The sequence below is a fragment of the Paroedura picta genome, chromosome 3 (assembly GCF_049243985.1).
Source record: "Paroedura picta isolate Pp20150507F chromosome 3, Ppicta_v3.0, whole genome shotgun sequence".
Classification (NCBI taxonomy): domain Eukaryota; kingdom Metazoa; phylum Chordata; class Lepidosauria; order Squamata; family Gekkonidae; genus Paroedura; species Paroedura picta.
Window position 1 is genome coordinate 176,965,623 of NC_135371.1, and position 25,070 is coordinate 176,990,692.

Below are 25,070 nucleotides of genomic sequence, written 5' to 3' on the forward strand. Positions count from 1 at the left end.
CTGCTCCCAGCTGCTGCCGTGGGCCCCACACTTCCTTGGCCAATGGGATTAAGGGTAACAGCTTAAGCTGACAAGGCATCCCCAGTGAATGGCCGCCATGGCAACGGGGCCTGCTAGCCCCCGGGGCCTGCGGCAGCCTAGGACAGATGGCTGTCATGTGGGAAAGAGGGTCTGGGGGGGCACTGGGCGGAGGGGGAGCCCAGGGGCGGGGCGGGGCGGGGTGTGCACGTCTCAATCCAATTCCCAGCCCCACTGCTTTCTCCCACTGACATATGTTTATTGGCAAGAGCCAGGGAGAAGGGGGGCAGATCTCATTGTGTGGCTTTAGAGGGATGCAGAGCGGAGATCATCCCACTTAAGGGCTTACGAGGGCTAAACTGGGCCAGAGCTGGGAAGTGATACCAGATTAGGCTATGGATAGTAGGGCCGGGGGAGGAAAAGCTGCTCCAGGAAACAGTCGGGGGCACCTATGCCAAAGGGGAGAGCCCAGAGGGAGCATCCAGCCCCCCCCCCCCGCCTTGGCCATGCTTTCCTTTCTGTCCTAAACGCTGGGTGTAAGAACCTTTCGAGCTAGGCACGGTTGCAACGGCTGCTTTCCCAAATGTGGTGCATCTTCTTGCATTCCTGAGGAGTGTCAAGGATTTGTCCTTGGCCACACTGGCACACCGTCCTTTCTCCTCTGGGCAACTTTGAGTGGTATCGGGGCCTCCCAGCAAGGCCAGGGGAAGAGCCCCCAAAGGGAGAGGTGGCCAGGAGCAATGCACCTCCAGGCCAGGAGCCCCCCAGCAAACATTCAAGCCCACAAACACCAGAGCTGAGGAAGTTGACCTGGAACAGGACAAGGATATAACCAAGATGCAAGAGCCTTCGTTGAGCCATTTCTGCTTGATTTGATGGAGAACTCACCCATCTGCCTTCTTGGCAGTCCACAGAATCCACAGGATCCCCTTCCAGCAACACCGTTCAAATGAATCTTCCCGCCTTCTTCATTGTCCGCCTCCAATGCTGGACTGAATGCTTCCCCCCCCCCCCCACATCCCAATGCAATCCCAGCAGGACTCGGCCCTTTATTTCCCCTCATGGGCAGACTGGCCGTCTCCTCCTCTTTGTTTCCTGCCATGGAACCGATTTCCCCTCCACCTGCTACTGCGGACCCCTCTTTAAGACACTGGTCCGCACAGTCCAACCCCCCCCCCTGCCCGGCCTCCTTCTGAACCCACAGTCTGCCCATCACTGGCCCCCTGTTACTTCCCTGCTGGAACCCACTGGCAGCAAGCCCTGTCTGCATGCTTCAGTGGCACCCACTCCTGGAACAGCCGCCCTGCAGCCCCATGGGGACAAAAGTAGGAACCAAAGGGGTGTGCCAGTGTTTGGCTCTTGTGGCCCTTCCTTGCATCCCCAGGGGATTGCTGGTCACCACTGTGAGATGGTAGGTGAATTCCCTCCAGGCCAGGCTGGATTCTGGAGATTTTTTTTGAAGTGGGGGGGGGTAATCACTTGGGCATGAAATTGGGGTCGCCATGCGTAGGTAGGCAGTTGTAAGTTCCTGCCTTGTGCAGGGGGCTGGTCTAGACCCTGGAGGTCCCTTTCAACTCTTTGATTCTAGGGGTTTGTAATTGCTGAAATTGGGAGGGGGAAAAGATCTTGGGGTCGTAGTACGCAGCTCAAAGAAAGGGTCAACCCAGTGTCCTGCTGCAAGGGTAGAAAAAGGCAAATTCTATGTGTTAAATCTGTGGATTTGAGGAAGCCTGGACCGCTGGAAGTTCAACCAGCTCTTTATCAGAATCTCAGCACCGTGGCACAAGGGGCAAAACTGAACTGAGAAACCGCCGCAAACACCAACTTTCATACAGTCATGAGCAAAGGATCTTCCTGCCAGTGCACACACTTGGTCACTGTCGGTTTGAACCGACCGGATCCTGAACCTACGATCCAGCAGCAGCACATCGGTCAGTTACGTTCAACCCGCCTTGGACCTCAGGCTCGGACCTTGGCAGAATTGCCAACAGAACCGCAAACACAACACCCTGGCAGGGATTCCTGGGAAAGGGATCGGACGTGGAAGGGCCCCTGGCTAGACCCCCGGGGTGGGCAGTCCTGGTCCCCGAATCTCCCAAAGGAAGAAGCGCAGGAGGAAGCACAGAGGCCGAGGGGCTCGGAGGAAACCCTCGAGAGGCTGGGCTGTCTTGGAAATGGGCCTGAGAAACCGGCTTCCCCGGCAGCCCCTAGGTCTCCCCCCTGCTCCATAAACAGCCCTCTGTGGACCAGAGGTGGCCCTCCCCTCCCAAGGTGGGCTGCAGGGAAGAGGGCAGAGCTATTGCAAGTGGTGGCACCGAGCTCTTCTTTGACAAGGAAGTAGGAGCACCTTCCGAGGTCGGTAAAATGAGGACCCAGCTTGCTGGGGGTAAACAGTAATGACTGGGGAAGGGAATGGCAAACCACCCTGCATTGAGTCTGCCAAGAAAACGCTGGAGGGTGTCAACCCAAGGATCAAATAGCACCTAACTGCATCTGAGAGGCCAGGGGGTCGCCAGTGTGGGGGTCGCAGGCACCAGGATGCCATCCAACAGCTGTTCCGGTGCCCACTTGGTGTTTTTGGAAACTGTGTCTTGCCAGATCGAGCTTTTGTCCAGGAAAGTGTCCGGTTGGCCATCAGAGCTCTGATGGGCCGAGTAGGTTTTTAAAAACATTGCTTTGGGAGCAGCTGCCCTCGCTGTGCAGGGGTCTTCTCCGAACAACTGCACGTGGGCTGTGTGCAGACACAAGCAGATATGTCATAACAACCCGTCCCTTCAGAGGGCTTCCTGTCAAGCACACCTTCAGCTGCTGCTAATCTTTGGCAGGCTCTCATTCCCTGAGCATTTGCGTTTGTGGTCAGCACCGGCCTCAGAACTCCAAAGGCACCTGCAGGCTCCAAGCCACCCGGGAGGCCGGACAAAAGCTGAAGGGATCTGCCACCCCATAAGACGGACCGAGGGTATGCCAAAGAGCACTAGTCTGTGGGGACAGGGCTCTGGGCCCACAGGACCTCTCTTCATCCACACAAGGCACATCAAAGGAATCCACGTGGGCACCTCAGATCCGGTGAGCCCTGGCCCAGTTTCTCAGCACTGTACTGACTGAAGCTTGGCCAGCCTGGTGGTCTTCCAGGGGAAGGCTGAGCCTGGATTCAGCGAGGGGCTCCGTTGGGGCTCAGCCCATGAGCATGCCGGAGAAGGCATCTTGCACAGGGGCTGCGAATCAGCTCTTTGTAATTGTTATTATCAAGAAGAAATAACCAGGCAGAAAAGAGAGATTAAAATGACTACACATATTATTCCAAATAAGATATACAAATTGATATGCATTTGTATTTCCTTCCTTCTCTTCATCAAATTCATGACGTCATTCTCATAATCTCCTCCTCATCAAAGCTTAGTAATTTTAGTGCTTTGCTGCTGCTTTGGTAGTTCCATTAATGCTACTTATTCCATTATGTGGCAAAGTATTTTCACAAACCCCAAATGGATATTAAAACAGAAAAATTATTATCATTCAGAATTATGATTCAGCACATATCAAATATCAACGGAAAATGGAATTAAAATATTCTTAAAGTTGTTTCTCGTTGTATATTTGGCTTCTACATTAATAATAAACTCTCCATCTTTCCTCAGATTTTGAGCTGATTTATTTTTCAAATAAGACACTAAATTTCCCATTGCAGCATATTGAGGCATTTTATTATTCCAAGCTTTTGAGCTTGGGCAACACATTTCTCCATTTCACTCCACAAATAGTTATAGCTGAACAAGGAAAACAATGTATGATGAATAGATGCAAAGTTTTAGAGAGTTATAGGATAAATAGATTGTACAGCCAGTCTGTCACTGAGAGAAAATTAGGATAAAATATTTTTCCAGATGGTACATCATTCCTAAGGACATTGAGAAAATGGATAAAACTTGTAATGAAACATGCTGGAAATGTCAAGAAATAGATGGAACTTTTCATCACATGTTGTGGAGTTGAAAAAGCCCACAAGATGCTGGGAAGGAACGCATGGAAGCATGCAAGGCCTATTACAATCCTGTTTTCCTGAGGCCCCTAAAGATACGTTGTTGGGAATATGGGGTGCCAAGAGCCTTGGAAGAGGCATTTGGACCCTGCTGTGAATCAGCTTGGAGTCCCGGTCTGACCAATTCCAGGCCCTCTTGGAGTTTAGTTCCTGTTGGGCGCACAGATGCAGCGAACAGATTGTCCTGGACTGTCTCCAGAAGCAGGATCGATGGCATGCCCTGTGGGGGCCCCACAGAAGCTTCCGCTGATGGCTTCCATTGCTGGCCCGAGGTGGGAGATAATAGCCGGATCAATGGCTGGATCAATAGTCTAGCAGGGAGGCCCTGCTCCGTCACCAGTCAGTGAAGCCCCTCGCGGGAAGGCAAACGACTCCCGGGGGCAGCTGGGCCAAAGCTCTGGAAGGACCTCTGGCGATCACCCCCAAGGCAGGAAGTGGCAGGGGCAGAGCTGTGGAGGGCAGCGGCCAGCCTGCAGGGCTGACCAGCTCCCCCTCCCCCTCCCCCTCCCCCTCCGCAGTTTTGCTAACAGACTTCCGAATGAGCAAATACTGAAATAGATGCACTGGTGCAAATGAAAACCAGGGAATCAATGCTGGGGGCTTGGGCAGCGTGGAGGAGAGGGCTGGGCTGTGAGGCAGGGGGCGCAGGGGAGGTCATGGGAGGTGGCATCTGGAGCCACCATGTTGTTCTCATCCAAGTGAGTCTATCTATCGGGACACGCTGAGATTCTCATCCTCTTCCATGAGTCATGATTAATGAGCAGATTTTCTCCTTTGGTTTATTTTATTTACCCTGCCATTCCCCAAAGGCTCCGTGCTGGGCTGTCTGGACAGCCCCGTCTTTTTGGGGGTCGCAGGAAATGGCTTCTAGCTCATCCCAAACACACGTACTCTGAAGGCGCCGGGCATGTCAGGGCTTTGCCTTGGAAAGGAGCTCCAGGGAGAGTTGGCAGCTCCAGGGGGGAGGGGCGGAGCCTGGGGAGGGCAGGGTCTGCAGAGGGAAGGGGCTTCAGCAGGGCACAAGGCCATTAGGCCTCCCTCCCCAGCATGTTTTCTGCACGGGGGGGGGGGGTCTCTCTTTGGTCTGGAGAGGAGCTGCAATCACCCTTCTCCAGGGTTGGTGTGGGAACCGCAGTAGAACTGGCCTGCAGAAAGTCCTTGTCCAGATGAGCCCTCATGAACCTTTCCTTGGCAGGCGACATGCCCAAATGTACATCTCTTGAAGGCAGCGGAGGAGAGGGTGGTGCTCTGTGTTCGCTGCTGAGGACCCAGCAAGAGGAGGTTTATCAGGCAGGAACGAGAGGAGGGTTACGCTCCACAGCTTGGCAGGCGTGCATGTGGCAGGCGAGCAGGGGGATGGGCACATATTGCCAGCTGCCCTTTGCGGAATGCGTTCTGGGTGAGAAACAGGGCCATGTTCCCTTTTCCCTACGGAAGGTGGACTCTGCCTAGGGAAAAGACAGAAAAGTGCCCAGTTGCACTGTTTGGGGAGGAGGGGGGGGGGTTGGTAATGTTGGTGCCCCCGGTAGAGCCTGGATCCCAGGAGCATGATGTGAAGGCAGGCAATGGCAGACCTCCTCTGGACATCCTGTGTGGGGTGGCTGTACATCAGCTCTGACTTTATGGCTCCCCCGCCCCCCCCGGCCAAGGTTGGCGTTTATTCTGCATCTGGGCAGGCATCAGGCAGCTGCTTGTGCAGGGGGGAAGATGTGTCTCCAGGTTTTGCTTCACAAAATGAGAGGGAAGCCAGGTGCTGCCCCATAACCTGCAGAAATCTCTGTGACCTTCTTGGCCAAGTGGAGCTCTGCAATCCCAAAGAGGGATCCTGTTGAGGGCTGCATGACCTGTCAGGGGTTCCTGTGCCTGGAGAGGGCCTTGGAAGGCCCCAAGCGGAGCTCTGAATTGGGCCCAGAAACAGGCAGGTCACTAGTGGGGCTGGAGCGCCTCCCTGAGGCCACAAAGGCCTCCCACTGGCCGTGTTCTGCCAGACCTTCTTGAGGTGGGAAAGCGAGAAGCCCACCCTCCAGAGGGGCTCCCAGTTCTACTCTCTGTGGGCCCCCTAATGGTCCCTTCTGCCCCGATCCCTCTTGTCTCCAGCAGATAATCAGCACAATGGAGACCCAAGTGTCCAATGGCCCCACGAGCAACAGTTCCCTCCCCAACGGGCCCCTGATCAGCGCCAACGGGGCCACCGACGACTCCAAAACGAACCTCATTGTCAACTACCTGCCCCAGAACATGACCCAAGAGGAGTTCAAAAGCCTCTTTGGAAGCATTGGGGAGATCGAGTCCTGCAAATTGGTCCGCGACAAAATCACAGGTAAGCGGGGCCCGATGGTGGGTCATGAGGGGAGGGTGTTCCTCAAGCAGAAGCCAGGAGGGCCTCTGGTTGAAGGGAAACCAAGGGAGGCAAATAGGTAGGTAGGTAAGTAGATTCATTCATTCATTCATTCATTCATTCTGCCCTCCCCTGTGGCTCATGGTGGTTTCCATGGCACAACAAAGAACAATCCGATAACAGCAATAACAGAGAGAACATAGTTTAGCAACATCAGCATTTTAACAGTCCCGTGGTTGGTCAGTTCTGGTGTTTGCTTCATGGGCAAGGGTTTGGAGGGGCCCAGTGGGTGATGTTAACTTCAGTCGACCTCAACCAAAGGCCTGGTGGACGAGCTCCCTGTTGCAGGCCCTGCAGAACTGAACTAGCGCTGGCAGGGCCCTGATCTCCTCTGGCAGCTCATTCCTGTCTAGAGGTGACTGTCACCTGGATCACTGTGGCCAGGTGTTCTGGGGCCAAGTAGGGTGCTAGTAGGCTTGGCAGAGGTGGTAGAACCCCAGCCGCACTACTCTTGTGACCTGGGCCTCCATGGAGAGGGAGGCATGAAGGATCACGCAGGTTCCTGGCAGGTTCCTGACCAGGTTGGACAAGCGCGCTTCCTTGCTTGGACCTTTCCTGCCCAGCCATAGGACCTCCATCTTTGAAGGGTTGAGCTTCAGACGACCTCTTTGAGCCACTCCCCACAGTCCCCCTGGCTTCCCCTGATTTCCTTCTTCAGCTGCCCCAAATATTAAATGCTCAAGTGCTGGATTTGTCAGAGCTCAGATTTAGACATGACACCCAATTTTTTTTGGGGGGGGGGAGGGGGTTTGAATGCAACCTTTGTTTTAAGCAATAGCTTCACTTTGCAACGTTAGCTTGCAGGACATGCCCATACTGGGTGTTTCCCCTTCGGTGTCCAAGACCCCTTGTTCCCCCTCCCTCCCTTCCTTGCTCGGCCTCCCTTCTGCTACAACCTGCTTCTTGCCCTCTTCTGCCACCAGGACAGAGTTTAGGCTACGGCTTCGTCAACTATGTGGACCCCAATGACGCCGACAAAGCCATCAACACCCTAAATGGACTCAAGCTCCAAACAAAAACAATCAAGGTGAGGAAGGGGTGGGGGTGGGGGAGGGGCTGATGTTCAGCAGGGGCCTTTGGGAGGGTCTAGGTCCGAAGGCGAAAAAAGTCAGGCTTGGGGAGGGAAGCTTGGCAGGCAGGATTGTTGTCATTTAGGGAATGCGATTCACCGGAGTGACAATGACATGGCAGGTTTCTGCCCCAAGGAGTTTGCAGTATAAGTTCCACCCCCCCCCCCCCGGGAGAGCAGAGAGAGGGCTGGAGATGGAGAGCAAGTGGGAGGGATTCTTGGGCTCCCTCTGAAGGACGCCGTTGGCAGAGCAGGAGGCTTCAAGGGTCTGCGTTGGGGGCTGAGAAGGAGGGGAGGGGGCCTCTTTTGGACTTGGAAGTCGTGAGACAGGAGGACTCAAAGGGGACACAAGGGGAGGGGGATTCCCGAGCCAGTAGAAGGAAGTGGGAGTCCTGCGACACCTTAAAGACCAACCCAGTTTAATGCCGGGCAGAGGCCTGTGGGGTGTGCCCCCTTCTTCCGAGACAAAGCTTCTACCCAGCCAGACTTAGCCCTTCAAGGGGGGCTGGGCTCCCGCTTTGTCCTGTTGCTTCAGACCGACATGGTGCCCCCCTGAATCTGTCTTCCGGAGCCAATAGTCCAAGGGAGGGCAAATTCTTGGCCCCCGAAATAAGCCTGATGGGGCCACGACTGGAGATCTTTGTCCAAGCCATCCCTTGGTATTTGGGGGAGGCTTTTGTCGTAGGTTTTTCCACGGTGGTTTATCCTCCTCCAGTTTCCGTGATGAACGATCTTTGCACCTGGGGGGTCCCCCTGCGGGCCAACAGCTGAGCTGCAGCATTCTTTCCTCTGAGTGCATCTTTTCATGCTTTCCTCCTGGTTTGTCCTTTTTTGCTGCTGATCTGATCTGGAAAAAAAAAGCCCCATAAAGACACACCAAACCATGAGAGGACAACCGGGAATAAGAGGAAGCCAGGAAGCTCAGAGGAAAAACTCTGCCCTGAGCACCCAAACTGTGGGGAAATCATTTGGGGCCAAGCCCCTGGGTGGGGGGTGCCTCGTCTCCTCCTTTCAGTTCTGCCTCTGGAAGGCCACAGTTCTGACCCAGGTTCTGCCCACATTGGGGGCGCACCAGATGCTCAGCTGGGGGAAATCAAAGGCCCTCCTAATCATGCCCTCCCCCCCCCACCCCCAGGTGTCTTATGCCCGGCCCAGCTCGGCCTCCATCCGCGACGCCAACCTCTATGTCAGCGGCCTCCCCAAGACCATGAGCCAGAAAGAGATGGAGCAGCTCTTCTCCCAGTATGGCCGCATCATCACGTCCCGCATCCTCGTTGACCAGGTCACAGGTAACCATCAGGCAGAGGGCCACCCGGTGCTGCGTGAGGTCGCTCCAGGGGGGGGGGAGCAGGAAGGACAGGCTTGTCTTCCTCTGGGGGCGGCACCATTAAGCAGGACCTTGGATCACCCACGCCCCCAGCGTTGGATCAGAACAGGTCTCTTCCGCCTTCTGACCTCCTGGCAGCCTGCAATTGGCAGAGGCAAGAAAACGGGCAGAACTTGGAAGAAGGAGAAACGCAGAGAGCTGAGGACAGCCGGGCTCTCCCAAAGTTCCTCATTCAGGCTGGTCTCATTTGTCTCCTTTTTGGAGGTCTGGTCGGATTTTGCCCATCATTCTTAAACGGGCAGGTGAGGCTGCCCTGAGGCCACAAGGCGGAAGAGAAAGCTTCTAATCGAAGGAGCCTCCTCGTGGGGCAGGACCCCTCTTCCCCTGACAGCCAGCCCCTTTCGCCATGAGCTTGGTTCTGTTACGGCCCAAATCTGATGGACGCCCCGCCCCCTAAGCGAGTGGGGGAGGAGCTCAGGGAAATAAGGGTCGGCCTTGGTGCCATCAGTCCCACTGGTCTCTGCACCAGAAGCCTGGCGTTTGTCGTGGACTGAGTTTGGGTTTGCTTGAAGTTAGGATTTTTTCCATTGTTCCTGTATTTTGCTGTATCATTCACTGCCCTGAGCCCCATTCTTGGGGAGGGGTGGGATAAACATCTAATCTCCTCTATATATAATTAACTAGCATAATTTTGCGAGTGCTACCAGCTATTTTTAAGCCTGGGGCTGGAAGAGTCCCTTCCCCCAAGGCTGTGGAGGCAGAAATCAGGCAGGTTCCCATAATGATCCATCCCTCCCGGTTGTATCTTTGGGAGGGTGACTTAGTTCTGGCTTCAGCAGGACTTAGTGCCACCCCCACCGAAGGGGGCTGCTGTCCATCTGTCCGTCCAGCTTCCTTGGCCATCTCTGCTGCCCGATGTGAAATGACCGAGGGGAGGCCCAACCAGGCTGCCTTCTGGCCTGCTGGATCTGCCCTGCCCCTACTCAAGAGGTGCCCCTGGAAGCAGCCTGCTCTGAAAACCAGGGCTCGGCCTTACAGCGGGTGGAGTCCGGACAAGAGCAGGTCACCGTTCCGGGGGGGGGGGGGGGGCCACCCAAGGACCTGGGAATCGGGAGAAGGGGGGGGGCTTCTGGCTCTCGAGTGCCTCATCACTTTTAAGGAAGCAAAAGGTATGAGCGGGGTGGAGAGCAGGATCAGGACCCATTTGGCCCAGCATTGGTCTCTGCCGGGGGCCCCCGTTTCCTGTGGCCCTTACTGACACGGTCTTCCCGAAGCCAGGGAATGGCTCCAAGCCGGTCAGCCTGGGGCTTCCGCCTTTGGCAGAGACCCCCGCGGTCCCGGCCCCCTCCCACGGCAGGCGAACTGTGCGGTGGGCAGACCTCCCGGTCAAGGCGCCACCCTGGCCCCCGCCCACCACTCCCCCTTCCCCGGACTGTGCAGGGGTCCTTCTTCTCCTTCCGCAGGCGTCTCCCGAGGGGTGGGCTTCATCCGCTTTGACAAGAGGATAGAGGCTGAGGAGGCCATCAAGGGGCTGAACGGGCAGAAGCCACTGGGAGCCAGCGAGCCCATCACGGTCAAGTTCGCCAACAACCCCAGCCAAAAAACCGGCCAGGCGCTGCTCACCCACCTCTACCAGACCACCGCCCGGCGGTACACCGGACCCCTGCACCACCAGACTCAGCGCTTCAGGTGAGACGCCTGCGCCGCTCCCTGCTGAAGGAGGCCCCGTCCGCTTGGGGAGGGGGGGGCAGGATCCAGAGGGCCGCGGCCCAAGGGGCGCATGTCTGGTCTGGTGTCCAGGAGGGAGGGGAGGCGGTGGGGGTCCTGGGCCTCCTCCTGTAAGACCCGGCCGTCTGCCTGAGGACCCCGCTGGGGTTGCTGAGGGCTCCTTGTCCCAGGCCTGGGCTCCTTCCTCCCTCTTCTCCTGGAACGGGGGCCCCACGAACGGAGCCCCCCACGGGCTGCAGATGCATTTCTGGTTCCAGGAGGGGGGCAGGTCTCAGGTGAGAAAGGCCTGTGCATGTCTGCACGCTGTGTTGGGACAGACGGGTCTGCTTGTACAGCCGTGGGGTCCTGGGAAGGCCTGCACATAGCTGGGGGCTCCTGCTGCTAGCAGGGAGGGCGGTAGGAGGTGGGGCGACTCTGTTTGGCTCGCAGTCCCGGGAGAAGGGAGTCTGGTGCTCTCGGTGCGGCTCCTCCACCTGGCTTCAGCACCAGAAGCTGGTTCGTTCAGCAGTCAGCATGTGGGGGGAGGGGGGCAGGTCTCACTGCGGTTGCTGCTGGAAGCTCCATCGAACAGGCGGCTATTGTGCCACAGACACAGGGCTGCCAGCCTCTGCTACTCTTGGGATTGCTCTCCAGACCACCAAGGCCGTGGCTCCGGTTGAGGGTGGAGCCCGTAACATTCTCCCCCTACACAGACCCTGCCCTCCCAGGCCGCACCCCCAGAGGGTCCAGGGATTTCCCCCCTCAGAGCTGTCAACCCTGTGTGGCCAGATTTCCCTCTGGTGGGCGTGGCTACAGAGCCGTCACCCCCTCCCCCCCTTAGAACAAGGTGTGCTGGTGATGCCCCCCAACGGTTCAGGAGTGAAGATTCGGAGCGCTGGACACCCCTTGGAGGTAGACTCAAGTGCTCAGGGACAGATCCTGAAGGTCGCTTGAAGGAGAGGGTGACGTGGCCTCCTGCCCACGTCAGGCAGCTGCACTTGCATGCAACGCTCCCCCGACAGAACAGCCACGGTGGCTTCCGCCCAGTTTGCTCTTGGGCGCCTGGAGGCACCAGCCGAAGTCTCCGTCCGCAGCCAGCATTCAGTGCCCAGTATGTGCCATGTCCTGTTCTCCACGTCCCTGTGCCAGACCTGCGTCACACGTGACATTTCCCCCACGGAACCATGTGCAGGCGCTCGGGAGGATTCTCTGGGATGTGCCACTGTGTGTCCTTTCCAGCGGACAGTTGGGCCTCCTCGGAGCAGACACACAGGAATTCCGCGTGTGAAACTTTGCAGGAGTTTGCCCGGCCTCCACTCTGTCTCGCAGCTGGGAAATGTCACGGGTGAAAAGGCCTTTTGCTTCTTCCTGACGTGACCATTGTGTGGCTTCCCGTTGTGTGGCACATGCTTCCTGCAGACGGCTTTGCGACACCCGCCCCCCCCCCCATCCCTGGCGGCCGGCAATGCTCTCCACACTCCCCGTTGTGTTTCATGCTCTCTGTTGGCGGCAGGTGGCCCAGGGTGGCGGGAGGGGGCAGCCGTCCTGTTTCCTCCAGGGCCAAGAGGGGGCTGGGAGGAGGGGTTTTCTGGCCAGCTGGAGAGGGGGGAGGCCCGGCCAACTGGGTGTCAGAAGCAGGCGGGGTGGGAAGCCGCCCTCTCCCGCGTGGCCAGCTTGGGGGCTGAAGGAGGACTGCGGGGGCCGCATTCTAGATGGAGCCCTCCATGAACGCCCTCTCTGCCTGCCACCTTGGACCCTGGCCCAGGCCCCGTCTCCTCTCGCTCTCCATCCCAAGATAGCACTTTTGTGCTCCATCTTTCTCCTGCCGTGTCAGGAACACGATGCGGAAGTGCCAGGTCACCAGATATGTCCTGTTCCAAGTCCACGGAAACCGCCTTAAAGGAGAGCGAGGATGCAGGAAGTCAGAGCCCCAAAACGGGGTCCTTCTTTGGCAAGACACTCCACTGCCGCTGGGATGCTTTTCGGGGGCTCCGTCCCGCAGCCTGGCCAAAGAGCCGAGGGGGCAGCCGCCTTTCCGGCCTCTTCCAGGAGCCTCTTCTGCCATGTTGGGAGCAGCCTCCGCAAAAGCCACAGCCCTCCCAGCCCGCGCAGGGGGCACCGTAGACAGAGGGGGCACCGACCAAGACCGTGCTGGAGTGATGGAGCCGGGACAGGCCGGGAGAGGCAGCCCTTTCGGGGGGGGCGGGTCCCAGGCATGGATGGGGCTGGGAAGGGGAACAGCAGGCTTTGAATTAGTGCAGAAATGGGCAGGCAGTCACTGGAGGGACCCCAAAGCCCCTGGATGGCCAGGAACCTGCTTCCACGAGAGCAGAGCCAGGTGGGTAGCCGGGCTGGTCCTACTCAAGCCGTGTTCAGGGCCAGGAGTGAGGGAAGCCTGGCCTTCTACGGTGGCCACTTCCTGCCCAGTCCTTCCTCGCCAGAGAGTCCCACGGGGAGTTGCTCTCCTGTTCACTTCTCTCCCTGGGCAGCCGATTCTCCCCTGGGGGCTGCTCATTAGCAGCCTCAGAGTCCTTGGCAGGTTTGCAGCTGCTGCTTGACCTTCATCTCACCAGGTTTGCCATGACCTGAGGGCCCATGAGGAGGAGGAGGAGGAGGTTGTCTTCTGACTCTTCAGGAGGAGTTTAGGCTGCTGGTTGGAGTGCCAGTGACCCAGAGGAGGCTGACCGGCCCTCTCTCAGCCTGTCCATTCCTTCCACAAGAGGGGGGGCTCCTCTCGAGCCCCCCCCCCCGCTCCCACCAAATGAACCCTGTCCGGGCTGACTGACTCATATCTGGAGCAACTAACAACGCCCTTGGCGGCTAGGCACTTCTGTTCTGCGGAAGGATGAGTTTGGCACTTGGGAAGGCCAGAAAATGCCAGAAGGCCTGACCTCTTGCGTGCTTTTTGGGCAATCTAGCAGCCAGGAGATAACTTTGGCTCAGTTCACCAGACTTTTAGGGCGCTTCTGTTGGAATCCCCTGCACAGTACATGCAGTCATGTGAATGTACATGTAACAACCATACACATATGAACATGGTTTCCTTGTGTGCGTGGGTGTATGCGTGGCTCATGCCTTAACATGCCTTAACATGCCACAGGGCCACAAGAAGCAGGCAGGGAGCGCATACTTGGGGCTGACAGTGGCGGCAGCTAACGGTGCATTTTGTTCACACTGGAACAGGCAAACTGGCCAGCGGCTCCCAGCATCTCAGCGGCAGCCTCTAAACGCAAGACTCCTCCTTGAAATGCAACTTTATGTGCATGGGGTGCATTGACTGGAATGTGTGCCGTGTGGTGGTTGACAGAATGTTGCCTTGCTGTGTAAACTCCTTGGGAGACCTGCAGCTCTTGGGCCACGCGGATCTGTGCCAGGGGTGGGCAGAGGAGGCTTTGGCTGCTGGAAGCTGGAGCAGAAATTAAGTATTTTTAGGGGCCAGAAACTTGGCGTGGGAAAGAAACTCATGCTGAGGTGCTTGGACTTCTGGAGCAAGAGGGCACCCTCCCTGCAGGTTCTGGGAGCAGAGGTAGAGAGAGAGGGTTGCAGTGGGAACAGGGGCTTGCCCTCTGCAGAGGAAAGAGGCAGCGCCAGGGCGGTCAGCTCGCTCTGTAGAAGAGATGGGCTGCGTCCTCCGGTGCAGGAGTTTGCCGCAGGGTTTCAGCACCCTGCTTGAACCGCGGCCTCGGCTGCCCTCCTGCCGGCCCGCTCCCCACACCTCCCCGATGTGCAGAAACAGGTTAGACATAGCTTGGGCCATCCCGTTGCTATGATTTTCCAGCCAGCCTCTTTCTGAACAGCTGAGATATTAAAATCGTTGCGCCCCTCCCCCTCCGTGGCCACCTGGGCTTGTGGCCATACGGCTGCAGCCCACCCTGCCCCTGACCCCGCCGGATGACCTCGCAGGGCCTTGCTGTTCCGAGATCGTCTACTAACAATGGCCTCTCCTCGTCTTCCTCTTCCTCCCACAGGCTCGACAATTTGCTAAACATGGCATACGGCGTCAAGAGGTAAATAGCCTTCCCGAGTTCCCGCCCCCCGCTCCCCCCCCCCACCGCAGTCCACAGCACAAGGCTGGTGTGCAAAAAGGCAGCTCCCCACGCCGGCCAACAGGCCCTGGCAGCCACGCGACCCTTTGCAGGGACCCCCCCTCTCGGGGGGAGGAGAGTGTCTCCCCAGCCAGACGACTGGAGCCTCCCGCCCAATAACCCCGGTGTCCTTAGGCTGGGGGCTGCTTGGATCATCAATACCTCCCCCCCCCCCCCCGGACTAACGTTGTGCCTCCCATCACTTTCCCCTCGCCCTTCCTCCCCTCCCCAGTCAGCGTGGGAAGCGTAGCAGGACAGGCCTCCGAGAGGGCTCTCCCCCTCTGCCGGGGGGGGGGGGGCGTGTGTGGGGAAAGGGGCTCCCGTCTGGGGCTGCTTGTCTGGCTGGCTCATGCTGCTCTTTGTCCTCCTCCGTCTGTTTGGTGCTGCTTGGTTTCGTTTTATGCTCGGCTGTTTCGGGGCCAGAGGGGAGGGGCACCCAAGTGGTTCTTCTGCCGGGGCACCCAAAGCCATCCAGCTGCTTCTCAAGGTGCTGGCCACTCCCCTCTGCTGGGCCGGGGGCACCTTGTGGAAGGGCCTGAGAGAAGCAGGCAATCTGGACACTCACAGAGAGCCCAGGGGTCTCCACCCCCACCCTGCCCCCCAAGCGGCAGGGAGGAAGGCAACTTACATTCCCAGGCAGGGACAAACAATGCCCCCCACTCCCATACCAAGGGGCTCACGGACGTGAGTGCAGAGACGCAAGTCATCCAAGGACATGACGTTTGTTTTCCACACCCTTGGGTGGCAGAAGGCGGGTGGGACGAGGGGCAGGCAGGGGAGCTGGTACGGGAGAGGCCGCCTCACCTCCACCTGCCCCTTCATTCCCCCGAAAACCTTAGCTGGCTCATTCTGTAGGGTGTCGTGTGCTGTTGTGAAGGTTCTCGGCAGTCTGGTGTCCGGGGTCTTCAGCCACCAGGTTGAAGGTGACATTTCTGTTCTTGCCCAAGGAGCTTATTCCGGCCCTGGACAGCTGGCAGCCCCTTCCTCCAAGCCCCCAGAGGAGATCTTGGCCAAAGTGCTGTGCAGCCCAAGGTCTCTGGCCGGGCCTCTGTAGCTGGGCGGCTGGCAGAAGGGTCAGCCCGGGTAGGGGGCTGGTCAGCAGGCTGTGGGGAAATGACGGGGTGGGGGCCGGGGCTGGGTTGGGGTCGGCAGCAGGGCCCAGGGGCCTCTGCTGTCCTCTTGAGGTAGGCCTTGGCGGGGAGTGGCGCCTTCCCCTGCTTGCCTGTGGAGGGGGAGACTGCGGGAGGGGCAGGGCCCCCCTGGAGGCCCTTCCCTGGGCACGGTGGGCGGAGCCTCCCCCTCCTTGCCCCCCCCCTCCGCCATGGCCCCGTGAGCGGATGCTGGTGGAATGCCAGCCTTACACCCAAAGTAGTCCTCTCTCCGTAATCTCCAGGTTCTCCCCCATCACGATCGACAGCATGACCAGCCTGGCGGGCGTCAACCTGACGGGGGCCTCCAGTGCGGGCTGGTGCATCTTTGTGTACAACCTCTCCCCCGAGGCAGACGAGAGCGTCCTCTGGCAGCTCTTCGGTCCCTTCGGGGCCGTCACCAACGTCAAGGTCATCCGCGACTTCACCACCAACAAATGCAAGGGCTTTGGCTTCGTCACCATGACCAACTACGACGAGGCCGCCATGGCCATCGCCAGCCTGAACGGCTACCGGCTGGGCGACCGGATCCTCCAGGTCTCCTTCAAGACCAGTAAGCAACACAAGGCGTGAGCGGGCGGTGGGCGGGGAGCGCCCTCTTCCCCAGCTGGCCTCGCCACAGGATGGAAACAGTCACTGACTCAACGTTGCCGAATCTCCAACCGCCAGACACCGTGATCTACTCTGGGGAGCAGGGGGCTCTCCCCCTCCTGCTCCCCTGTGCCCGACAGTCCCATGGGGAGCACGGACACAGCGCCCTTAGCCACCGTGGGACGGTCCAGCCCTGCCCTGCCCTGGGAATGCGCACGGGAGACTCGTCCACTCCGAATAACGACAACATCCCCCCCCTCTCTCTCTCTTTCTGTCTCTCTCTCTCTCTGCTTCTGAGCTTGAGGTCCCTCAGCCCCCCCCCGCCCCCGCTTAAGGCCAAACAGATGCTCTTCCCAATTCTGTCGATTCGCCTTTCACCCTGTGAATCCTGGCCCTTGCACCCCATTTTGCCTGTTTGGTGGAAGGACAAGAGCCACTCTTTGCAAGGGGCAATAAACACCCCCCCCCTTGTAGGTCACCCAACCCATGAAAGGAAGGCCCGGTGGCTTTGGCCCCCCTCCGGAGCGGAGCTTCAAGGGCCCAGGTCACCCACCCCCTTTGCTGTCGCCGGTGCTTGAAAGGCACCCTGCTGCCCCTGTCTAGTCCCCCAGAGCTCCTCCCTCCCACCCTCCCTCCCTCCCTCCACCCTCCCTCCCTCCCTCCACCCTCCCTTCCCTGCCTCCGGGAAACAAGCCCCTTCCCATGGGGATGTGGATCTTGCCCGTGGCCCCTCGTAGGCGCTTGGATCCTGAGGGGTCGCCCAGCATGGTTTTGGGAGCCATGTGTCCCCACCTCTGGTGCCTCGGGCCGAGTCCACGGGCCGGTCCGAATGGCTTTTAGGCGGGTTTAGATGGGCCCCATCTCTTTTGGACCAGGACCAGGGACCCCCTCGTGGTTGGACAAGGAGGCGGTGGGCTTCTCTCCACAGCTGAGCTGGCTGGCTTTCCACGGAGGGATCCCTTTACCTGGGACCGTGGGAGGGGGAGGGAGGGGCAGGAAACAGCCACCCCTCACTCTCCCCCCTCCCCCCCCCCAAGCTGGGCTCCTTTGCAGTTCAGCAGCCCCCAAAGGACGCGGGAGGTGGTCATCTCTGTTTCAGCGTGAGATGGAACAAGTGGCCTAACAAGTTAAAAAAGGATACATGGAAAAGTTGAAGTAGGAAACTAAGCAGAAGAATTTTTTAAAAGATTTTTAAAAATCTATTTTTATAGAAAAGGAAAGAGACCTTGTTGGGAATTTTTACTGGGGTACTTGAACTTCACAGGGAGTCACACAAGCATATAAACTCAGCGAAGGAGAAGAAGAGTTGGTTCTTATAGGCCGCTTTTCTCTACCCAAAGGAGTCTCCAAGCGGCTTCCAGTCACCTTCCCTTTCCTCTTCCCACAACAGACACCCTGTGAGGGAGGGGAGGCTGAGAGAGTTCTGACAGAACTGCTCTGTGCGAACAGCACTATCAGAGCTGTTATGAGCCCAAGGTCACCCAGCTGGCACTTGTGGGGGAGGAGCGGAGAATCAAACCCGGCTGGCCACATGAGAAGCTGCCATGCTTGACCCAGACACCAAGAGGGGGAAGCTGAGGGCAAGGTGCCCTTTGCCACTGTGGGGCACACCCCACACATTCCTCCCCATGGGCCTGTGCATGGCGGGCGAACTGGACATGGTGCTTCTTGGGGCAGAAGAACTGTTCTTGCCCCAGTGGGAGATGGGAGAACTGGGGCAGTTTCCTTCCCCCCCAGTCATTGGTACGGAGCTGGCAAGGCCTTTCCCTTCTTCATTTCCCCAGAGCTAGAGGCAGGCAACGTGAGCAGGCAGCAGCTAAAGGCATTCTAAAAAGTTTGGGAAGAAATAGAGCAGAGTTTAATGGCACAGATACTGGGAGCAGGAAGGAGCCCCCCCGCCCCCCGCCCCCCCCCCAGCAACAGCAGTGGCTTCCAGGCTGACTATTTCGTCTGGAAAGGACAACTTTGATCTGTTGTATTCTGGTGTTTTCCGTGTTGTTTTTCTGTGTTTTATGAGTCCTGATGATTTGGGGTGATTCTCCAGCCTGCCCCCTGAAAAGTGATCCCAGTGTTGGCAGCCTGCTGCAGACTACTGGCGCTCCCCGGAGCCTCCTGCCACCCTGGATCCCTCCCCTTATCACGGCTGCTTCTGTTTCCCAGCATAAACAGGGACCCCTAGCTCTGGGAGGCTGCAGGGCCCCTGAATCAGGAGCCCTTAATAGCCTCCCTCTCTTTCTCTCCAAGGTGGAGTGGGAAGAAGCAGCCACTATTAATTCATACTTCGCACCTTGCAGTCAAAACAATGGCCAGTTGGTTTTCTTGTTTTCCCAACATCATAAAAAGACTCACGAGGAACTGTTTTGGTTGCAAAGAGAAAGGCAGCCTCAGCCTCTCGCCCTTTCCCCGGAGAAAAGACCATTTTCGGAATGCCAGGGGACAGGAAGGAGAGCAGCTGAGAGATTGGGGGGGGGGGAGGCAGCATCCTATCCGGCCCCAGGACAGACCACCCCTGCCAGTCGGCTGGCTGCTGATTTCGGGACAGGCAGGAGCGAGCAGGACTCAAGGCTTCTGGCAAGGGATCCCAAGGGCTGCCGTCCAGTCAGCACGTCCACCAAAAGAGCCTCCGGCCGCAAGTGGCAGGCCACGCAGCCTCAGCCCCCCAGAAGGCCTTGTGCGAGGGAGGTTCCCTTGCACGCTTGCAGCCGCTGGGCCAGCCCTGGGGCTCCGTCTCCTCCAGCACTGCCCAAAGAGCACCATTGCGTGGCTTGCGAAGGCTCAAGGAGAGGGGGAGCCCTTGAGTGTCCCCGATCCCAATGAGTCTGGGCTGGTTCTGGCCACCGTATCGGAGCAGGGAAAGAGGCCCTCTGTTTCCCCCCGCCTGCTTTTGAAAAGTGACGTTTCTGATGGAGGGGCAGGCTGTAAGAAGCCCGTCCCCTTACCAAAAGACCAAGGTCACCAAACCGCAAGGTGTTTTGTCCCCAAGTTCAATACGGACACAAAATGTGTTCACATCCCTGGCCCTCGTTCCTCTTCCTTTTGCTTTCTCTTCAGAACATGGCAACCCACCCTGAAATAGAAAGAGCCCGACCCAGGGAATGCCAAGTCTGCTGCACGGGGAAGGAGAGACCCCTCCCCCTGGGACTGGCCGGGAGAGGAAGACCCCCCCCCCCTTGGGAGCTCATGAGGCTATGCAGAGCTGCTTGGCAAGGCCCTGAATTGCGAGAGGAAAGACATCCCTGCAGCAGGCCCCGTCCCAGGGCAGGCAGGTCGCCTCTGGGCAGAGAGGCAGGTCCTGTGCAGTCCTCTCCCTTAGCGCTTGGCTTGAGGTCCCCTGCAGACGCTACAGATAGGGAAGAGCCGGCCGGGCCACCAGCTCCCTTGCTCTTCGTTGAAGACTGCCCTTGTGGGACGGGCATGCTGCCAACATTGGGCACAGACCCAGCTGCACGTGCCAGGGCTGGTGCTTCTTCGGCAGCAAGAGCCGAGCCCAAAGTGCCCACGGCTCGCCTGATCCAGCAAAGGGCAAAGAAAGTCCTTAAAGCAGGAGGAAGCAGAGTGGGGCACGGGTCCCTTGGGGACCTGGCCTAAGCAGGGGCCCTGCCTGACCCCGCCCCCGCCTGCCCAGGGCACAATGGCATGGTCCCCCTGCGATTCGGGGCTTCGGAAATGGAAGACGGCCTCTTTGTTGGGGCACAGTCTCTGCCAGGGCAGCCTGACTGAAAGTGCCCCAAAACCTGCACTAAGAAGGGGTGCGGCAGGCAGCTGGGGGGGGGGTTGGGGGGCTCAGAAGCAGGAAGTTGGTGGGTGACCGCCGAGGCTGGTCCCATAGTTTCCAGTGCAGGGGGGCAACAGTCTGTGACGCAGCTGAGCCAGCCCGAAAGGGAACTTTCTGCTACTGAGCCCCCCTCCCCCAATTCGACCCCTGGGGACAGGGGCACGTAAAGCCAAACAAAACTCAGATTCCGCACCGTGGGGAGCCGTGCTCTTCTTCAGTACCAGAGGCACCATGGGACGGGATCTGCATCCAATAAGACAGATTTGGCTAAAAGAAAGCAAAGGGCCTCACCACCCTTCTCCTTCCCCGCCTGGCCTTAGCCACATGGGCAAGGCCTTAAGGGAAGGGGGGGGGAGTTCTTGGGACCCAGTCTTTGCCCCACCCCCACTCCCACCCCCCTCGCTTGGCTGCTATTCCCCTTGGGATTTCTACCAGAAGGTCCAAAGACCTCCTCTCCTTGGCACCAGATGTCACTTGGCTGCCATATAAACCAGGGCGCTGGAGGGGCAAGGGACTGGTCTGCCAGCCCAAGCCTGCCAGCCCAAGCCTGCTGCTGGCTCCCTGCCCTCCGGAGACCCTCACTTTGTCCGTCCTTCCTTCCTTCCTTCCTTCCTTCCTTCCTTCCTTCCTTCCTTCCTTCCTTCCTTCCTTCCTTCCTTCCTTCCTTCCTTCCTTCCTTCCTTCCTTCCTTCCTTCCTTCCTTCCTTCCGCCAGGGGAGGGGGGAGAAGGAGAGAGGCCAAAGCCCTTATCCCTTGGAGCAACCTTCCCTTCCACTCCAGCCAGCTCCTTTTTAGTGGCGGCTGTGGCTTTTTAAGAGGAGGCCTCTGGCTGGTGGTGCTCTGAAGCTGCGTGGCCGCCGTGCCACATGCCAAAGGTGTTCGGGGTTCTAATTTCGCCAATCCAAGCCAGAAGGACTTTTCAAAACCTCCAAATGCTTGCTCTTGGGAAAAACGTTCCTCGTTTGTTTTTGGTTCACTGCCCCGCCCTGCCCCTCCCCCGTTGAGAGTGGAGGCCCCGGGCCCCCCTCATGGCTGTCCGCGTCTGTGTCCCTCTGCATAGCCCGACCTTTCCAAGGAATTCCAAAGGGAAGCTTCCCTTCCCAGCTCACTTTGTTGAAGGGGAGGTCATGGGGACTGCCTTTCCGGAGGCGTCTCTTGGGATCCGTGTCCACAAATCATATCCTGAAAATGCACATCGAGCTGTTTTTTCCTTTTTCCTTTATTTATTTATTGAGTTTGGTTGCTGGAAACAAGCGAAGGCGTCCCTCTGGTCCCCAAGCCGGAGGATGTGTTTTCTTTTGCTCTCCAAAGCAAAAAAGAGAGGAAATAAACAAACAACATTTAAAAGACGAACTTAATGATAATTAAACATTTTAGCATTAGTTCGAGTTTTAATTGTTTAATGATTTAGAAATTAGTTTAGGATTTCTTGATTTCGACAATAAATGTGTTCACTTGTGTTTTGTAAGAGTCTGTGGCAGCTTCTGTTTGCGAAAAAATGAGAAAAAACCACAAAAAAACCTGGCACCATTAACTCTTGTATCTTTTTGCGGATTTTAGCTTCTTGTAGTTTTAACTTATTGTTAACTTAAATATTTATTACTGCCTTGTAAGAGTACATTTGTGTATATTTATGTTCTCATCAGAGTTGCAAGTTAAAAGGGAAAATATTTTTTAATTTGCTGAGGAGTGATTATTCCTGATTTATTTATTAAATAGCAAACAAAATTGAAACAATAATGAAAAGCTTGAAATGACAGGCTCTCCAACTTGGCAAAGTGCACATAGGTTTGAAAACAAACGAACAAATGAACCAACAAATGGAGCTTATAGAACAAAATCCTTGTTTGTGGGGTTGATGTTACATCTACTTTTGTCTTGCTGGGAAAAATACATTTGAGTCTTCATCTAATAGACAGTTGTGGGGGGGGGGACCTGTAGCATGTCATTTTCTCTATTTATTCTTTTGTTTTGTACCCTCTGCTGCCCTCCAGGTGCTGCCCCCCCCAACACTTGGAATTCTTTTAGTGGCAATTTGTTCTTTTTAGTTTAAAACTTTAAAATGAGCACCCCAAGCAGCTGAAAAGAGTTAGCCTCCCAGCAAGGCTGGGTCTCCCAGGCTCTCTCTGCTGCTGCAGATCATGGGAGTCTTAAGGAAAGCCCCATGGGACCCCCCACCTCCCACCCCCGTCTGGGGCTTCCTTCATAGGGTGAGGGAAGCCGGGCCAGAGCTCGAATCTCCTGTTTTGAGGCAGTCCCCGACCTGAATGCCTTTCCCTGCTGGCACACTGCATGGAGGAGCTGCACCGGTTTGTGACCAGTCAGTCACTTAAGGCTCCATGGAAGTCAGCTGAAACTAGGCAGGTATCTATCTTGATCTTAAATAAGTGGCCGACAAATTAAATAAAAAACAAGTCACAAGCCAGTGAAACTAATGGATGAATGCTCAGATTTAACCCATTTTTGTTTTTCTACTGATTTTCCAAAGGAAGGGAATGCCTTCCTAGACTCACCCGCTGAGCCAGAACCTCTTGGCTTGCTTTCTTCTGCGGTCGTGCCAGGGGAGCTCCGGAGTTCCCGCGCGTGGCAACCAGGAAAACCAACCCAGGCCCAGGACTGCCCCAGGGACGGCCAGGAGACAAGCAGAGCAGCTACTCCTGACCCACAGAATTTCCCCAGGAACAAAATGGATACTGGAGGGGGATTTCAGGGACGTAGGAGCTAGCGTCAGGCTACTGTGTCCAAAATGAAACACCAGGGCAGTTGCAAAGAGGGTGGCCCCCAGACCCTTGGTCTCCAAAGAGCAGCCAAAATGCAAAAAGACCCTTCTCTGGGGAGGGGGCGTCCAGCCCCTGCCTTTGGGGCTCAGGCAGCCGCTCTCCTCCTCCTCCTCCTCCGGCTTTCCCCAGTCCACGGAAATGGCTCTCCTTGTGTCCACACTCTCTGGGTACTGGCAATATCACCACCCCGAGGCCAGGCAGACACCCCTGCAGGTGACTCAGGAAGGCGAGAAGAGGACTGGAGTGCAGAAAGGTTTGAGAAACAATCCTGGAACTAACAGCCAGAAGGAAAGGGGACCCCGCTCCAAACCCAGCCCCATGAGGCTGCTAGCAGACAGCCCTACCTCCACCACCACCACCACCACCACCACGATGCCCCAATGCCTCGTGTTGCAGAGGGACCCCCCCTCCTGCCGGTAGCCTGGCTGAGTCGCCAGCTACACTAAAACAGGCCAAGGCCTCCAGCCCCTCCCAGGCAGAGGGCAAGCAGCCAGTGGCCACCCGCAGACCCCAGGAGAACCGACTCCCACCAGGCCTCCTCCATCAGGGCCAAGCAAGCCCCAGGCCTGCCGAAACGGGAGCCGCTGGAGCCGCGTTCTCATGGCTTCCCCAGCCAGCTCCCAACTCTGCTTCCCGCCTAGGAAGTGGCTTGTGTGCGGGAAGACCTTTCCTGCGGCAGCACTTGGGGGGAGGGGGGGCTGCTTCCAGCCCCAGTGGCCTTTGGGCTGCGTGTGCCCCGGGGCCTGCCTGGTCTTGGGCTCCCCCCTCCCCTCCCCTCCCCCCCTGCATCCCCACAAGGGCATTTCCGTGGCAAACAACGACCTTGTTGGTTTCTCAGAGCAGCCCCAATTCTAGCCTCTTCTTGACTATGTCTTCAAACAGCAATAAGTACCAGTTGGAGTTTACTAAATGAAACGGAGTGGACTGGATTGACTGGGAACTGGGTCCGGGCCGGGGGGGGGGGGGAGGCAGAGGAAGAGAGAGGGGTTGCCTGGTGAGGAAGGCAAGCACAGCCTTGGAAGCTGCCTTTCTGCTTGCGAGGGGAATTTGCTTCCAGCCATGGGTGCAGGTGCAACGCTGAAGGGAGCAGAGGGTTCAAGAGCTGCCCGTCAGGCACGATGGGGAGAGCCAAGTAATTTTCTACATGCCCCCCCCTCCTCCTCCTCCTCACCAGTGTCTCTTAGTCACGGGGTATGGCGGGGCTCACGGGAGAAGGCGACCGGCAGCAGGGGACAGCCCACCCCCCCAAGCTCCTTTCAGCTTCACACTGTTATTTATTGGAAAAGTTTTTAAAAATGTTGAAGAACAAAAACAAATTGTGAGTCAGTTGATACTGGAAGGGTTTAAAAACTGCTGTAAAAATAAGGAGAAAATGACACTTTGCATTTAGTTTAGACTATTTATTACTGGGATTTCAGGCACGGCGGCTGTATGAATCTTTTACATGGAATTGTTTAATTATTTGTACTTTTCATGCCAGAAAATAAAAAGTTCAGAATCTTACAAGTGTCTGCCCTGTGTTGGGGAAAGAACATATTCCGGGGACACGTGGCCCGGCCCGACTCTGCCTGGGGGGCCGGCAGCTCGACTTCCACCCCCCCCCACCACCACCGTGAACTGTCAAGACTGGGGTGTCTGGCTAGCCATCAAGCGCGCAGGAGCAAGCGGGGAGGGGCTCCCGGTGTGACTGCCTCTCCCAGCACGGTGTGGCCCACAAGGAGGGGTGCAGGCCAGGCCCTGTGAGGCGGGGGGCTCCACCGAGAGGCCCCTGAGCAGAAGGGGACAGTGGCCGGGGCTGCAATGCAGAGGACAGAAGGCTTGGGGGGGGGGGGGAGAGTCAGCGGGGCTAATGATCCCCCCCCCTTCCCATCTCCAGGTTTCTCTACCATAGGTGTATACCAGCCGTGTGTGTTGGAGTGACGATGGAGAAAGCTCTGCACCTGGGCAGATCTCGGGAATGGAGCAGGCACATGCATGAGAAAGTAAACAATGCCCATTTCTCCTGGGATCACAGGATGCCCATTTCTCCTGAGCACACCCCACCAATGGCAGTGGGCCTTTCCTGGCCTGCCTGCTGCAGAACCAAACACGAAGGCACCCAGAGCAGCTGACACCCCCCCGCCCCCCCTCCCT

General features: G+C 57.4%; 1 protein-coding gene across 5 annotated transcripts in view; it reads left to right on the top strand.

The window, feature by feature from the left end:
* ELAVL3 (ELAV like RNA binding protein 3) overlaps nucleotides 1-24,443 on the top strand; it is a 56,256-nt gene extending 31,813 nt beyond the window's left edge. The window contains exons 2-7 of one of the 5 annotated variants that reach the window (XM_077329944.1): nucleotides 6,155-6,377; nucleotides 7,379-7,482; nucleotides 8,660-8,813; nucleotides 10,315-10,540; nucleotides 14,527-14,565; nucleotides 16,037-24,443. In XM_077329944.1, coding sequence (XP_077186059.1) covers nucleotides 6,155-6,377; nucleotides 7,379-7,482; nucleotides 8,660-8,813; nucleotides 10,315-10,540; nucleotides 14,527-14,565; nucleotides 16,037-16,364 — 1,074 coding nt within the window. In that variant the 3' untranslated portion in view covers nucleotides 16,365-24,443. Of the gene's footprint in view, nucleotides 1-6,154; nucleotides 6,378-7,378; nucleotides 7,483-8,659; nucleotides 8,814-10,314; nucleotides 10,541-14,526; nucleotides 14,566-16,015 lie in introns of all 5 variants that reach the window. The other 4 variants (XM_077329942.1, XM_077329943.1, XM_077329945.1 and 1 more) reach the window with 4 other exon arrangements.
* Nucleotides 24,444-25,070: the final 627 nt, after the last annotated feature.